Source organism: Anneissia japonica, unplaced genomic scaffold (assembly GCF_011630105.1).
Source record: "Anneissia japonica isolate Jap-2015-1 unplaced genomic scaffold, ASM1163010v1 scaffold11779_len1430905_cov172, whole genome shotgun sequence".
Lineage (NCBI taxonomy): Eukaryota > Metazoa > Echinodermata > Crinoidea > Comatulida > Comatulidae > Anneissia > Anneissia japonica.
This window is the reverse complement of record NW_022740041.1, coordinates 374,481-392,792: the sequence shown is the minus strand read 5'-3', so window position 1 is coordinate 392,792 and position 18,312 is coordinate 374,481. Positions and strand designations below refer to the sequence as shown.

Below are 18,312 nucleotides of genomic sequence, written 5' to 3'. Positions count from 1 at the left end.
GTATCGGAAATGCGTTAAGCTTCTTTGCAACATTTCCGTCAATCACGCTGTTTGATCTGATAAGAAAGAGTCTACGAACAGTGTTGTCGAGGCTGGAAAGGTTCTCGATCTTTTCGACCACGCGGCTTGGTCTTTTCATACACAATACGTCGTCAGCCTGGGGGAGGGTGAAAAGAAAGAAAGAAAGAAAGAATAGACTCAATGAGATCACACACACACGCACACACACACGCGCGAGAGAGAGAGAGAGAGCGAGCGCTGGAGAACGTACTTATTTGATTTTTTGAGTCTTGGATGGCACGTAAACCTTTATCGAACAATTGGTAAAGATTGCCTGTATCGTCAGTGGCAAATTTCCGACAAATGATTTTCTGACGTATGCGTCGGCAACATTGAATCGTTCAAGATGCGGGAACCTTTCCAATTTTCTGGATATTCTATCGTCCAGATGCACGCCCGGTCGTTTGATATCGACTTTGGTTACCACTGCAGTTGGTAGCTGGTGTAGCTTTTCGATGCTGTGCACAGTGTGGCGGTGATCTATCTGTAGCTTTTCTCTGCAAGAATAAGAAGAAGTACTACTAACATCACTCACGTCATGAAATCAAGTAATGAAATGGAGAGTAAAATTACCGGACTCGAACTTCGAGTGCTTCTAGGTTCGTGCCCCGAAGGAACGCATTGCTGCATCGATTGTTCCGGAATGGTGGAAACGGTGAGATTCTCGCGAGGCGGCCCGAACTGCGATTGCAAGATCGCAGCTTTGGACATACCCAATGAGTTCCAACTGGCGCAGCTATCGTCACACAATCCGACTATCGCCGTGGTATGTAGCCGCCCGGATGGCCCCGTTCTGCACCGCGATGGTGTCGCAAGACGAAGCCGTAGTGTTGACCGACGTCCGACACGTCGACTGGTTCACCGTCGAACTTCTCAGCATGTCCACCGACACGCATTCCGTGGTCGACATGAAGGAGAACACGCTGACGATGAGACTGATCAAAATCGCCGAAGAGGACGACGCGGATCGACAGCACGTGAAAACCGTAAGGTACACTTTAGCGAAGCGTTACCTGAGATCGAAACAACGAAAGCGAGCTCTGAAACGGTTGAGATGAAGAGATTCGTCGTCGGATACGTGGTGACCGACATCAAAAGCGTGGAGGAGAACGAATACGACGTGACTCCGGACGTGGTGGCCGCTGGAAGTTGGTCGGATTGCCGGTAAAATAGAAGCAGGTGGACGCGTCATGGTTGGCGTCGTACGCGACTGGTGGCAGGACTCGACTTAAGGCGGTGCGGTGGTGGCGGTGCTGCTGGAACTGACCAACGAGCAGTTCGTTCGAAGTCCGTTCTCTCAGCATCTCAACCGTCTCTCTCGCTCAGCTACAGACGGACCGACCACGGCCATTGCGTCTAGGTTTCCATGGTGGAAACGGGACAGAGACCCAGGACGATGGCCGTGTTCTAAGACGACGAAACTCACGCTCGTGAGATAGCGCAACACAAGTTCAGATATAAGCGTCTGGGAAAAGACGCCGGTTAGAAAAAGAAAATGTCGTCTGACGAAATATTGCTGCAAGAGGCAAAAGTGATTTCCGAGCTGTCGAACAAGGTGTCCGCCGAAGATCTCGAAGCTTTGGTCACCGTGATGAAAAACAGGGACGACAGCATTAAACGGACGCAGGAAGAGATCGAACGCGAACTCCATTTCTGGCCGGTCCAGTTTGCAGATTTTGCCCAACACGTAATGCAGTCGGTGGAAGGAAGACTGGGTTCCGAGTACGAGAAACGCAAGAAAGATTTCCAACAGATGACCGAACGCTGGAAAGAGACGGAGCACTGCACCGACGTAGATATTGCAGCCTCTTTCAAGGCGGTAAACGACCTCATAAGCGACGCTACGTCCGCCGGTAACGTCAATATACGAGAGCTGGCCGAAATGCTTAAACGCCGGTTCCCGAATATGAACGACGACATTCGCGTCACCGATGCATCCACGTTGGATGACATACTGGACACGCACAAGAAACTTTTTCGAAAAGCAACGAGAAGGCGATTAACGTCTGCAACGACTATTTCAAGAGCATCAAAGAACGAATTAAGATGAACAAGGGAGTAGTAGTAGGAGGAGGAAGTAGGAGGAGGAGGAAGCCAAAAGCGAGCGCATCGACGCAGCAGCAATAAGCCGCCCGAGAAACGAAGGGACACAGAAGGTTTGGTGAATTCGGGCGAACAGTTGACGCAGCAGCAGCATCATTCCACCGTGGACGAGTGAAATTATGCTACAATCCGGCCTATTTTTAAACAATTTTATCTCCTTAGGATGAAAGGTGATTCCAATTTTTTTTTAAATTACATATTCAGCTTTGGGATTTTGCTATTTCTCACTTTATCGTTTTCGGCTCATGATAATGGCGATGATAATAATGAGGCCTAAAAGAAAACTTAAAGTTTTTTGTTTTTTTTTGTAAGTTTAAAAGATCAAATGAAAACCACTTTTTCTTCGGTTTTTACACAGATCCGTGTCATATGGAAATTTTACTATTTTAATTTTTTTTAAAAACAAAAATATGATCGTTCCGTTAAAAACAATGACAATCGGACAGTTTTTACCATGTTTCTATGATTTTACGAAAAAACCCACTTTTTTCTACCCGCCCCTGTATTCAAATTTTTACAATTTGACAGCAAACGAAAATTGTTTTCTGTTATGTGTGTATACATAAAAAAGTAGTAGTTGCATTCGTATTCTTTTTTTAATGAATCGATAAGCTCCAAAGAAAAAAAAAAAAGGGGGGGGGTCCAGAGGTTCTCCCCGGGAAAATTTTGATTCCCATGTGGCGGGAAATGAGCTTTTCCGACTTCTGAGGTGTCTTAATTACTTTTAATTTCTTCAAAACTCTTGAAAATTATTATAATGAATCAATGAACCCAAAGAGAAAAGGGAGGTTCGTGTTCTTCCCGGGAAAATGTTGATTTCTAAATGGTGGGAAATGAGCTTTCCCGATTTTGCTACGGACTTTAGACATTATGTGTGCATATTTGATTAACTTTTATTTTATATTTCTTCCAGGACACAAACGGATTAAACATTGGATCTGTCAATACTAAAATCCATGTATTAATAAATGTGTGAATGTGACTCAAAAATATAGGAGTACACTTTCCAGTTTGCAGTAATATTAATTACAATAGCATGTATAGGCATTATTATTATTATTATAAATTTAATAAATATTATGTTAAAAAATCTAAACAAATATTTTAGCAATAATTAACATTGGAGACCCAATCTCCTTTTCAATGGAATTGCGTTTTTCCTTATCAAGTGCTAAAAAGATGGGAAAAAATTGCTAGACATGACTGAATTCCACGATCAACCAGTTCTCAGCCACTCCACTTTCGAGATAATATTTGCACGCTGCTGATGACTTTAAAAATGATCGACATTTATTCGATGTTTTAACTTGTGTTGTATTATTGTATTATTAATATATTATAACCCATTATCAGTGTGTTTTTACCACGTAATATTTTGGACAATCATATTATATTCTAGTCAGTAGACTGAAGGTCTACTTGTTTTAATTATATTATACCTTCTTTATGCAATCTTTGTTCTAGCATAGTCTTGCTTTGTCTAGTTTTAAATAATAAACCTTACCATATCCTGTGTCCCTTCCACCCATGTAGGCAACACTTTTCACACCTACTTCTATATTGTTAATCCCTTAAACCCACATGGTAATCCATTGTTGTAGATCTCTTCTATTTAAGTGCCTGCTTTTGTATTATCCAGTCTGAGTCTTGAATTGGTGATTGCCGAATAAACATCTGACATATACATTGTTGTGACTCTGTATGTTATAGTATATTTCAGTTATAGTCTATACCCGTTACAATTTTATTATTCTACTTTGTTATGTTCACTATTTTATATTTATACTTTAGGCCTACATGTTTTGTACTTAACATAGCAATGAATTTTGTGCCGCCTCAGAGTATATCTAATTTGGACAATAAATGAAAGTTTAAATCCTGAATCTCTTGAATATTTATTTTGAATCAGCATAAAACCATACAATAAAACAAACGCCTACCATAATTCAAAACAAAACAACAAACATTATACATTATACATACAAATTACCAAGGTCTCAAATTCTTCAAGCTTGCGTGAAAATCGGCTCATAGCCTAAATGTCCATTCACTAAAGAATTAGAAGGCCCGTTAAAAGTACCATCCAACGAATTCTGTACATCTAGATGTGTATAAGAGACAGCATTAATTGATTGCTAGAGAATAATTGATTAAAACAGTTTTCATGTCGCACTCTGATGCCTGTTATCCAACAAACACATATTGGACACTGCAAGCTTCGCGCTCCATGCAAATTACCGTTTATCCACTTTCGCTCGCGGCCGCTACGACCATATATACCGGACCTAGGACCTAAACCTAGGTAGGCCTAAGTGGTGAGGAAAATGTTGACCCTGTCGTGTGCGCACCCTGCCCCTTGCCAGCTATGGTTATGCTGGCTATAACCCTCTCTGTAGCCAATATCCTTCCTTAGGCCTACTTGTGTCCAATATCGTGTCATCCTTGACCTACCCACCACTACACCTCTTCTCTCTGGTGCCACCACTGCTTCTCATACCTTTGACTTTTATTGTTTCGTTTATCATTCCGTTGAGATCATAGGCCTACATTCGGCAGATTAGGCTTCTCGTTTATCATTCCATTAAGATCATAGGCCTACATTTTGGCAAATTAGGCTTTTCGTTTATCATATCATTTCATTGAGACCATAGGCCCACATTCGGAAGATTATAGGCTTTTCGTTTATCCTCCATTGAGATAGGCGTACATTCGGCAGAATAGGCTTTTCGTTTATCATTCCATTGATATGTACATATTCGGCCCACATTCGGAAGATTATAGGCTTTTCGTTTAGGCCCCATAAAAAAAATTAGTTTATCACCCCCTCCCTCATCATTTTTGGGGAAATTCTGATTTTCTTTTTTTTTTAAATTAACATATATTTATATTTCAAACGGTCGTTTTTCCATCTTTTTTTTCACTCAGGATTTCTTTCAAATATGTTTACTGGTACAACAAAAGCATATATTTTTTTAAAATATAAATTTAATTTCATTCTTATGTCTTTTTATATGTGTCCATAACCATTGATTTACTTGTTAACCTGGTGGCGGGATTAGCAAAAAAAAAAACAAAAACAAAAAAAAAACCTCCCTCCCTCATCAGTTTTTATTCTTTGATAGGGAGATAAACTAATAATTTTTTTATGGGGCCTTATTCCCCATTGAGATCATAGGCCCATATTCAGCAGATTAAGCTTTTCATTTATCATTTCATTAAGATCATGGCCACATTCGGCAGATTAGGCTTTTCGTTTATAATTCCATTGAGATCATAGGCCTACATTCGGCAGATTAGGCTTTTCATTTATCATTCCATTGAGATCATAGGCCTACATCCGGCAGATTGGGCTTTTCATTTATCATTCCATTGAGATCATAGGCCTACATTCGGCAGATTAGGCTTTTTGTTTATCAGCCCATTGAGATCATAGGCCTACATCCGGCAGATTAGGCTTTTCATTTATCATTCCATTGAGATCATAGGCCTACATTCGGCAAATTAGGATTTTCGTTTATAATCATTCCATTGAGATCATAGGCCTACATTCGGCAGATTAGGCTTTTCGTTTATCAGCCCATTGAGATCATAGGCCTACATCCGGCAGATTAGGCTTTTCGTTTATCATTCCATTGAGATCATAGGCCTACATTCGGCAAATTAGGATTTTCGTTTATAATCATTCCATTGAGATCATAGGCCTACATTCGGCAGATTAGGCTTTTCGTTTATCATTCCATTGAGATCATAGGCCTACATCCAGCAGATTAGGCTTTTCGTTTATCATTCCATTGAGATCATAGGCCTACATTCGGCAAATTAGGATTTTCGTTTATAATCATTCCATTGAGATCATAGGCCTACATCCGGCAGATTAGGCTTTTCGTTTATCATTCCATTGAGATCATAGGCCTACATTCGGCAAATTAGGATTTTCGTTTATAATCATTCCATTGAGATCATAGGCCACATTCGGCAGATTAGGCTTTTCGTTTATCATTCCATTGAGATCATAGGCCTACATTCGGCAGATTAGGCTTTTCGTTTATCATTCCATTGAGATCATAAGCCTAAACTTAGCAGATTAGGCTTTTCTTTTATCATTCCATTGAGATCATAGGCCTACATTCGGCAGATTAGGCTTTTCATTTATCATTCCATTGAGATCATAGGCCTATATTTGGCAGATTAGGCTTTTTGATCATTCCATTTAGATCATGCCTACGTGGAGTTGAATAGCTCAGTGTATGCTTGCCTTCTGATCCCAAGGTCCTTGGTTCAGTTCCTGTCACGACAGGACTTTTTCTCACGACAAAAAGAACTCCACTCCCTAAGCCTCATAAAAAGACTTCTCTGATAAAAGCTTCACATTATTTAATTTATTTTTTAAAGAGGGCCTTGAATATCAGCCGACTTTGTAGGATACGAGAGAGCTATCTAGTGCCAAAGCCTATATGTAAAAAATCAGGTCTTTTTAGTCAAGCAAAACAAAATCAATGTCACCAAATTATTCTTAATGAAAGTTAACATTATTCAAATTTTAACAATATGATCCTATACATCGATTTTTAGAGCCCGCATTTTTGAAATGTGTTGATTTTAAGAAGGCTTAAAGTACTGTATTAAAAATACTGAATTATCAAAAAACAAAAAATGTGGATTTATCTTTAATTTGGCTGTAAAAACACCTTGACCTAAAATGTATATATATATATATATATATGACTGTTATTAAAATCTTGCTCAATGATAGAACAGATTGTTTCTTTCTGCGTCCATTGTCCATTTTTCTGATTGGTCAGGTGTTATTAACATTTCATAAAATATTTGACCTAAAACGTAATTGAATGACCTTAATTAAAATATTTATGACCATAATCATACGACTACGACTACGTCACAACTGGTAAAAAATTACTGTATGTACCGTAAACATGTGTTACATAGTAGCCATCTTTAATTTGGCTGTAAAAACACCTTGACCTAAAATGGATGTCATAACGACCTGTGATGAGATAGGATATCATACGTTATTTAACATAAAATGACGATCAATGATCTTAACTGACATATAGGCTTATATTATCCTGATGACCATCTGATCATGTCACACATGGTATATTTTCTTGACCGTTAAAACAGTTTTAAGCATCAGAATTCTAATTTGAAGTGGTTCTAAAAGCTAACTAATAAATATTGGTTTTGCACGGTAGCCGTTTTGAAATTAAAGATGGACGCCAAAACGACCATGAATGAAATACTGTAGTTCCTAGTACAAAAAATAGAAAAAAAAAGAATTTCGGGAGCTTTAGTATGATTTTGATGTAAAACATGCAGTTAGGTAATTATTCAGATGCTATACAAAATTTGACCTGAAATGATCTTGAATGACCTTAACTGAATCAGATTGGTCAGATTATTCATTTAATGACCTCCAATGAATGACCTTAAATGAACAATCTGACCGGGTCAAAAATGGCATGCTTGTATTCCTTAAGCATATAAATAAATTTAGACACTAGAATTATAATTCTATAAGTTAAAAGAGGAGATATACCGTGGACAAACATAGGTTTTTATAAGGTGGCTATTTTGAAATCTAAGATGACTGCCATAATGACCGATAAAATGGTTTCTATCAAAATGGCTATAACATGGGTTTTCTTTTTTTGTAATTATTGGTCTACCAGTAGTTTATCACTCAATGACAGCCAGATATTCCTGATATGGAATTACAAATACCAAGTAAGTAAAAAATAAAATATTTCTTCTACTGATTGATAATACCTATATAATATTGTCATATTATACCAGAACTACTTTTCTGTTGACATCTTCGTCATTGTTATATTTTTACTACTAGGTCGATGCGCTTGGTACCTTTCTTTCAAAAGACCATACACACGAGCATTGCACACAAACGATACGAATATGAAAACGCCCTGTAGTGTACAAAGAACGATGAAAATGTACCAGAGAAATCCGATGCCCGTAAAATTTGCTATAAATCCAAAGATCCAAGAGAAACCCATTATAGAACTTATCTGAAATAAGAAATATTATAACTATTATAAAAATGTCTATTAGGTATAAATTAAGTGCATCAAAACTTACTGTAAATTTGTTTGTTTTTGTTTGTGTAATGTATTTTTCTACACACAAAATTAATAACAAACAAATCAGGTGAATAATATCTTAAGCGAAATTAATAAGTCTGCTAAATAAATAAACAGTGAAAAAAGTGAATATAAAAAGTAGCAAAATAAATTCTCATATAACCGAAAAAAGGGAAACAGTTTGGTTTAAACGAGATTTAGGGATGTACTGTCACCTAAAATTTAGTCAACTACAAAATGTAAAAATAATGACAGTAATAATAATAATAATAATAATATAAATGCATATACTATTGAAAATTAATATAAATACTACTACTAATAATAATGATAATATTTTTGAAAACCTGTAAAATAATAGATTTCAACCACTGACCATAAAAGTCTAAATTGTGTGATTAATTATTAGAAACATGACTCCATTACACTACAGCAAATAGACTAACCTTAAAATAGATTTTCAGTTCTGACCGGGTAGACTTGAGTTTTGATGTGTTACGTTGCAAAATCTTTGAAGACTTCATAGTCTCTCTGACACCATGCACAGTCAATCCAAAGTAAATTGCATTCAAGAAAAGAGTGAATGCAACGGGACCACCAAATATGACGAGGCTGATTACAGGGTCACTAATCCAACAGACAGAAGCAGTTCCGTACCCGAAGTCAAGACTTTCAACTGTCATCGACAATGTCACACATATTGCGACTATAACAAAGGATGAACCCCATGCTACAGTAGAATACTTCATAAAAGTTTTCCGTTTGTCACCCTTACTTCGATCACAGGCTTTGCTTTTGAACGTTTTGCTGATATCATAGGCTAAAACGGTCATCCAGACAAATGAAGCCAACCAAAAGAAATGCATAGTTATTGCTATTACTTTACAGGCAGCAGTAATCTTAGTTCGGCCTGCTCCAAAAGTGAGAAGAAATTGGGCACAAAATAATGCAACTGTAAGACTCATGACTGACTTTCCCGGCAAGGTCCTCAGAGGGGACAACAAACAATAAACGAGGAAAGTTAATACGAGAGCGACAAGGGACAGAATGCATCCAATAACACTCAGCAAAGTTTGGGACACGTTGTACAGAACAAAATAATTAACAGATGTTCCTCTTTGTTTGAATGTGGAACAAATTTTGACAGTTTGGTTGTCTGTAAGTTCGTAAGAGTTTGGTCCATAGACCTTTCCCGACTTAATGTGTTCTAAACTTCCATTAACTATCACATAATTATGTATCTCATCAAGTATGAACGGACAGGTTAAGCTGAAGACAGTGTTTTGTGAACATAGAAACAGTTGAGTGGTTGAATTGTAACCATTGCCGTCTTGTATATATTGATGTCGAAACAGAGAGACATACGGTGAAAAAAATGACTGTGACTCGTTAATGTAAATCATAGTATGGTTAATGGTATTTTTTGGGAAAACATTGCCGTCGACATCAATACCATCTGTGCTGCAATTTTCCAGATTTATAGAATATTCACAGAATTGATCAACTGTCAATGAAGTCACATTGCAGGGCATATAATTTGACTGGTTTTCTTCAGTATTGGGATGAAATAAATCTGAGAGATAATTACTCAAGTCCAAGTAATCTATATTGACCCGTATTTCGAATTGAATTTGAAATTGATCGTTAAACTCAGAATACGAGGCTTGTAATGGAAACACATTTGAAACACCATTTTGAAGGTTCTGAAGAAGACATGTCAAAGCACTATTGTTGTCTTTAATATCTCGATTTTCTTTAGTAATTACATTGAATTGGAGCAACCATATACTACAGATGGACAAGATGCATTGGTTATCTACAAGCTTATATCCGTCAGAACAGTACAGAACGATGCACACTTTTTTAAAAGGATCGAAAACTTGACCATCTTTACACAAATTGTCTATTTCAACTGTTTGAATGTCAAAATAAGAGGTTGCAAACAGTACTGTCAATGGTCTAAAATCGGGGAAGTCTTCAGCTGGTGCTATATCAGGCGCTTCATATGAATTGCCAAGTGACATAGAAGCACTATAGTCAACATCTCCACTGCCAGATGAACAATCTTTAATATCATCAAGCTCAAATCCATTGCAAACGGCACATTCGGGGTTTTTATACACAGTAGGTGAATAACTGTTCACATCATTAACAGGTGCGTAATATCCTGGGCATTTCTTTCCTAATTCACCTAAGTTGACATAATCACAATTAGCAATTCCCATATCAATACATCTTCTTGGTTGCAAATATTCGGCTAAATCGGAAGGCACACTATACCATAAGTTAATTTCAGCCTCTGCGATGTATGATAATGCAGTTTCCGGTTGTATCACCAGCCATGCTGTCATGTCGTCGATTTGAATTTTATTGCAAGAAGCACAAAACACGTTCTTATAGTGATTACCATCCGTGTCATATACAGGTAAGTTTTTGAATATGTCGTGGGCATTATCAACTTGTTCGCAAAGGTCTCTCACGCGATCGTCAGGCCACGATAAAGAGCAAGTCTGGATGATGTAGTAAGGCACTGAAGATATATCAATGCACGTGGCGGTAGAAACTTTTATTCCGGAAAGCTGTGTTTCGTTGAACGAATCGAATTTGTCTTTACAGCAGTCGCCATAAATCAGACAGTTGTCATCGCATCTGCAACCAATAGGCTCACCACATGGCTGCTCATACAGACACAACAGATCCACATCTAAAATATATAGTGCATAATGTAAGGAACAATAACATTTAGAGATTCCAAATATATTCTTTGTAAGAGTTATCAGAAGTTTTTTGATTGTTGGATCTACTGTCTGTTATAGTTAAGAGGATTAGCTATTGTAAAAGAGATATATCATACATATCATATCATTTATTTCTTCAATAAAAACATTAGAAAGCAATGACAAACATGATTACAAGATTGAAATACAAGCACCTAATAAAATTTCATGTATAAAAATCCTGTAATATAAGCTAAGATACACTTTTTTTTTGTTAGGTTTAATCTTCGTTCAATATTTGTTTCCTTAAAAAAAAAAATATTCATTTTATGATGATAATGCCCATATGGACTTATTAATTTCTTCTGTTTGCGCTATAGAAATTTTTTCACCCAATATCATTTGCATTGTGTGGTTAATGAGGTTTCTAATAATAGTTTTTAAAGGACTACCCTAAAGTTGTGTATGTGACACAATATTCAAGATATTTTGCTAACCTGGAGTTTATTTTTGTTAATAATGGGTATGTATATATATATATATATATATATATATATTATATATATATATATATATATGTATATATGTATATATATGTATATATATGTATGTGTGTATGTGTATATGTATGGGGGTGTGGGTGTGTGTATAAGTGTATGTATTAACCTACTTACTTATATTATTAGTATTAGTATTTATTTTTATCTCTAAAACTATTTTTGTAAACCCTTTTTATATATATTTCGTTCTACCGCAGTATTTTCTTACTATATTTTATCACAGTAATTAAGTTTTTACTGATTTTGTTATTGTTGCACATCTTTACGGTTGTGCCTCTGTTATAAAAAAGAAGCAATAAAGTTACTTACTTACTAGGCCAAGGGAACAGTTGTAATTTAACTGTTTCCAATTAATAGTTTTTGATTTCATAGTATTACTATTAGGCCTAGTAAAATATACTGTGTAGGCATGGTACAGTAATTAGGTGTAGGCGTGGCAAGCTCTGCCTGGGCCCCAGGCCCATTTTTTAAACGTTTTTTTTTTCTATTTTTTATTACTTGGGCATTTATCATTTTATTTTATTTTTATTATATATAACCTTACCAAGGGGGTATAAAAACAATTGCACCAGTTGGAATAACTACCCTGTAGTTTACTGGCTGCTGTGGACATAAAGTGACCCTCAGGGAGGAGAAAGTTATTGAAAAGTTCAACATCTAGTCCCGAGCTCATAGAGACCTCGTTTATCTGCGCTATATAAATCCATCTATTATTATTATTATTATTATTTTTGTTATTATTATTATTATTATTATTATTATTATTATTATTATTATTATTATTATTATTATTATTATTATTATTATTATTATTATTATTATTATTATTATTATTAATGTAGTAGCACTAGCTAGTTGTAAGCAGAAGCCTCTTCCAAAATCCTACTTTCAGAAAACCAAATGCTTCTAAGACTTACCACAACTTTGTTTCTCTAGAGAATACGAAAGTTACTGAACAGTAGTACCAATAAATTTATTAATTATAGTAATTTCATAATCAATATTTCATAATAATTAACAATGATTATTAAACAATTATAATTGGTAATTAATAACAAATAATAATTGATAATACTCCCTGCATGGAGGAAATATATTACATTTCCTCCATGCTTTATGCAAGAATTGCCACCCTCATTAAGCTGTTTATTTCAAAGACAAAATATTTACTAAGATAAGCCATCATATCCACCCTAGCAGTGATGGCGCCAGGACCTGCCCGACGGAGGGGCTAAAGGCCCCGAGGGGGGGGGGGTGGAGCGAATCGAGTCTCACTTGGTTGGGGCTAGGGGGCCGTCACGGCCCCGGTGGGGTCCAGGGGGATAAGTCCATGGAAGCCACGGATATTTAAAGAATTATGCCGAATTTTTATTACTTATTTGATAGGCATCGAGTTACTATAATACGACTTCATGTGGCTATGTTTTCTACTGTCGAAATCAACTTCCAAACTACATGATAGGATTGATTGTTTTTTTTTTAATGGATTGATTGATTGATTTTAAGAGAAAAAAAAACAGCAGTTAATGGAGAAAAAGTATAAAATATTTAAGCAAATTTTAATATCATTATTTAAGTTTTATATAAAAAAAATATATTAAATGTTATCAATCGATTGTTCATTGCATATTATACAATACCATGAGATGGTAATTGATTGATTGATGAATTGTTTGATTTAGTGATTTGAATTTTAATTTAAGTTTTTAATGAATTGATTGTTTAAGAGAGGAAAAACAGCAAATAAGGAAAAGAAAAGTGCAAATATTTAATAAACAAAAACAAATCTATTTAATAGTATCATAATGAAAATAATGTTAAACCCGATTACTGTATATTATTTTGCTTGATGTCAGTTATGTCTGTTAATTGTTATTATATTTCATTGTGTTACGTGTAGACAATGTTAAGAAAATGAAAAAAGAGAAATGAAATAAAAGTGGGTGAAACTCCTACAAGAGATAGAGAACAAAAAACTCCAAAAAACACTATGGTAATGTATATGACATCTGTATGTTTTTGCATTGGTGGGACTGTTGCCAGTGGTAAGATGGCTTAGTCTTCCTTTCTGTGCGAAATATTGTTTCCTGTATGAGAACTAACATAATCACATCTCTCGACCGAATGTTATTTTCCTTCTGTCATTTTGACCTCGATTCTTATGCTTACTTATGTATTGTTAGTCTTCTTAACAGCACTAACTTTCTTTTGGTGATTGGCACAGGCACCTGGGTAGGACTATTTCAGCTAGAGTACTCTCAACTAACGAACAATGAAGCTCAATACTCAATACAGGTCTCTTGCAACTCGCGAAAAGGCCGCCTTCGGCGGCCTTTTGCGATGCTGTGATGTATGGGCCCAAATTATTTGCAAGCTGAATAAAATAAGTTTAATGAAAGAATGAATGAAATACAGTAAGTTTAAAATCAGGCTCCAGAGGGAAAAACATGTTGATATGTTGTAAAACTGATTTTTACACATTTCCCCCTAGTTTTTAAATATGTAAAAATCTGTATCTCATTTACCGTTACCCATTTTTTCTTCAAACAAAATTTTGTCTGTCTTAGAAAAATCAATTTATCAAAACATTTTCTTCCGGAGTCTGACTTTAAATGATTTGAGGATCGTTTAAGCGATTTAAAAGCCAACAATTATTCTCATGAATGACCCTCCCCATCCCTAAAGAAGAAAATAGCTGCTGACTATTTACACTTTCTTACACGAAAGGAGGCCGAAAGTAAGGCCGATCGAGATAACACCAACCCTTTTTTTTTGTTTTCCAGACGAAAATAACCTCTGAGGCGTTTTGGGCGATAAATTTTTTCTTTTCCCTAAAGCCGCCCCTGCTCTAACATGTTAAGGGTGATGGGAGGACTGGACGTCGACGACATCGCCCCCTATGAATCTGCCCAGAAAATAATCCTTCTGTGAAGTACAGGCGCAAGTTATCATATTGGGGTATTTTGGAAGAGCTAATAGATAGAAGTTTTTAAATAATTAGAATGTTTATTTGTACAAAAAAATATTGAGAATGATAATTTGTACAAAATTAAAATAAATAAATTGGAAATAAAAAATAAATACCAAGACGCGTTTCGAACTCACGACCTTCAGTTCTTTAGAACACATCCCTAGCCGACCGCGCTATTCATGCGAGGTGCCCTATTAGTGAAAATGGCAATAACGTACAGTAAATTTTAAATAATTATAATGTTTATTTGTACAAGAAAAAACCCATTTAGAATGATCATTTGTACATAGTTAAAATACTTAAAATAATAATTTAAAAAAAAATGATTACCAGGACACGTTTCCAACTCACGACCTTAAGTTATTTTGAACACATCCTTAACCGAAGGTCTGGAGTTCGAATCGCGCGTCGGTGTTAATTTTCATTTTTAATGAACATGGATGAACTGTTTGACAAAATAAAAAAAATAAATAAATACGTTTGGTTTTGTAGGTGTAGAGAGAACCCTCGGGTCCAACTTAAAAAAGGCGATAAACGTTTGTTGGAAATCATCTCTAGTTTATGTGTACAAACAAAGTTTCCTGCACGTCCGTTCAAAACCTTCGACGCTTGACGATTTAAAACTTTGAAAGCCTGTTTTGTTTTGTAGTGTAGGGGGACCCTGGAGACAAGATTAAAAAAGGGCAATGAACGTTTGTTGAAAATCACCTCTAGTTAATGTGTACACAATTTCATGCACGTCCGTTCAAAACTGGCGACGCTTGACGCTTTTAATTTTTTTAAAGTTTTGGTAACAAGAACAAGAACAAGAACAGCAGTGAGGCTTCGCGTGGAACAATAAATAAATACATGAGCCAATAATCATTTTGTTTATATGTTAAAGAATGTAAGATAGGCATACTGGTAAAGAATATGGTAACAATGGATTATACAGTACATGCTAAAATTTGATGGGTGTAGACATTCCTTATTCGTATTCGTATATCGACTTATTTTAGTCATTAACATGGTCAGGATTCTATATTTTTATTCCATTATTTAGTGAACATAGGCCTATACGTATTTGTATCAGCCGCGAATACTGAAGTGGTACGTTCCACTTACCTATAATCTGTTGCTCCTTTCGCTGTACTGTACTAATGTAATTTGAATAATGAATTCTCACATGTGTTGCTTTTGTAGCGTTACAATCCTCGTCCAATATTTTGTAGATTCGTAAAATTGTTTTTTTTTTATGATACTTTAAAAGATATAAATAGGAGCTCAAAATATGCCAGTAATAATAAGACATTTAAAAGAATGGTGCTACGATACATTTCTTCCAGAGCTGTGCAAGCGTCTGAACGGTAAATCGGCATAAACATAAGGCCTTACTCAATTTTTAAATATAGATAGATCATATTATATATAACAACAATACATAACAATAAGTATTAACATCTTTGAAATACTCCAACTTTCTGTGTTCACTTCAGGAAGTAGAAATTCACGATTGTTTCTGAGATTGTAATTTTTTTTGTGGGCTGACGATCAGCAAGTAGGCCTATTGGAATAGTGTGCAAGTTGAGGGCTGTTTCATAGGGTATGCTAGGTGACACGACGCTTAATGCCCTCCTTTCAATTGATTTAAGGTCTGAACTTTGTTTCTTTGTCAAATAAGGTCCCCCAACCAATACATTAATATTCCAACACTGGTCTGATCATGGCATTGAAAAAAATCATTCGTATTAAGGCTTGATCACCAGAGTTGGTTGAGAAAGTATCTGTGGGAGCCGCGGCTCCCCCCCCCCCCTTTGTACACAGTGTTAAAATTTTAAAGCTTATTCTTGAGCCAATACAAATTCTTTCCTGGGATCACTCAAAATGAATACTTCTAAACATGTAAATATGCATCAGTACGGTACACGTTATACAGGCCTAATAGAACACATAGGCCTAAGCGTGATTAAAAAAATGTTAAATCCATAAATCTCAGGCCAGGTCTTTTCAGATAGAAATGCGATACTGTGGTTCAATTTCGTTTTTATCCTTTTGCAATTTTATTTTAATGTTTGTTTAATAATACTACTACTAATAGTAATAATGATAATAATAACAATGATGATGATGACGAGAGTAATAACTGATAATAATATTAATAGCAATAAAAAGTGAAGAAAATTGTGCTAAATGCGAAAAAAAGTTGTGATTTGTTGATCATACTATTATATACTATAATAATAATATACTATATATACTATAATAGTATATATAGTTGAAGCTTAGTAAGCTATAATTAAGCCTAAGTTATCCTGGATATTAAGTAGATCCCTGATAAAAGATCATGAGAAATTTTTTGGCGTTTCATTTTGACTATAATGGTAATATGATGATGATGAATTTTACTATGTAAAAGTGTCATTTCTGGCCATCTCGAGAGGTACCATTTCCTCAAATTTTCTCACCTCAGCCCCAGCCATGGTGGGGCTGAGGTGGTTGTGAAATCACGTTTTTGAAGTAGGCCTATGTAAAGTACATACTCAAAGACAATGTTTTTAAGCTTTGTTTTCTATGGTATACACACACACATTAATAAGATCTTCTCTATGGTTGTCAAAAATCCCTGATAAAAGATCATGAGAATTTTTTTTGGCACTTCATTTTGACTAATGGATGGAGACAGTGGATAAAGAATGTTTTGAGCAGAGGTTGATTTAAGCCCCCCCCCCTTCATTTTTTAACGAAAAATAAAAAAGAAAAATACATTCAAATTGAAGTGCGAGAGTGTAATTTCCAGCCATCTAGAGATGCCCTAGTAATAAATTTTCTTACCTCAGCCCCAACCATGGTGGGGCTGAGGTGGGTGGTTCCTCGGTTTGTGAAAGTCCCTCCCTGGTTCACCTCTCTTTCGAATTCCTGGATCTGCCACTGTTAATTTATTATATAATTATTTTTGCGCATATTTATAATGCGTCTATTGCAATTTTCAATTTATCCTCTCAAACAGTCCTAAGAACATTCAGAGTGCGCTACTTCACAGGGGGATTCGCCTCCTTGACCCCGCCGGGGTCCTACGTAATTGGCATAACGGCTCCCCCCCCCCTTTCAAAATCCTGGCTACGCCCCTGTCTAGGACAGCATTTTTTAACAAGATAGTTACCATTGGTCTGCCAGTTTAATGATCTATCAATATGGATTCCTAATACTTTAAAAAATGAAACACGCTCAATTTCTATATTATGTGACGATACACTTTGGAACTGGGTAGGTGACATTTAAAAGCTAATACTCATTTCGGTAGACAGATTTATTAACTTTAACACAATGTCTTCTATTTAGAAGATAATATTGGATCCATTAAACTAGTCTGGCACCGACCCCAAAACCTTTCAGTTTAATTATCAATTTATTGTGATCCGTAAGGTCACTTGCTTTAGAAAAGTTAAAAAATATGACTCGTTTTTTTTTTCGCGTTTGTGACTTTTTTCGAACCTACCATGGAGTGAGGAGATTAGCGCTTCTGCATTCGAAATACAATGCATACAACTTAGTCGATCCTGATGATTAATCCAGTCTTTAATCTGATCCCAACCGAAATAAGTGAGATTGGTCGGAGATCATTCTAAATTACTCGAGAAGGCTTGACTTGGTAGTTGGGACGATGTCGGCGCATTTGTAGTCATCAGGACTACAGGCATAAATGTAACAAAAACACAATAATTTATCAGCCAAACAATGTTTGTTCAGCTGAATAGTATATGTTGGCACACAGTCGGTACTTAATATATATATATATATATATATAT

General features: G+C 35.8%; 1 protein-coding gene across 1 annotated transcript in view; it reads right to left on the bottom strand.

Annotated features, from left to right (window-relative positions):
* Nucleotides 1–6,832: 6,832 nt before the first annotated feature.
* LOC117118153 overlaps nucleotides 6,833–18,312 on the bottom strand; it is a 12,806-nt gene continuing 1,326 nt past the window's right edge. Inside the window, exons 2-3 of the mRNA XM_033262667.1 lie at nucleotides 8,726–10,983; nucleotides 6,833–8,207 (exon numbers count right to left, since the gene is read on the bottom strand). Coding sequence (XP_033118558.1) covers nucleotides 7,980–8,207; nucleotides 8,726–10,983 — 2,486 coding nt within the window. The 3' untranslated portion in view covers nucleotides 6,833–7,979. The remainder of the gene's footprint in view (nucleotides 8,208–8,725; nucleotides 10,984–18,312) is intronic.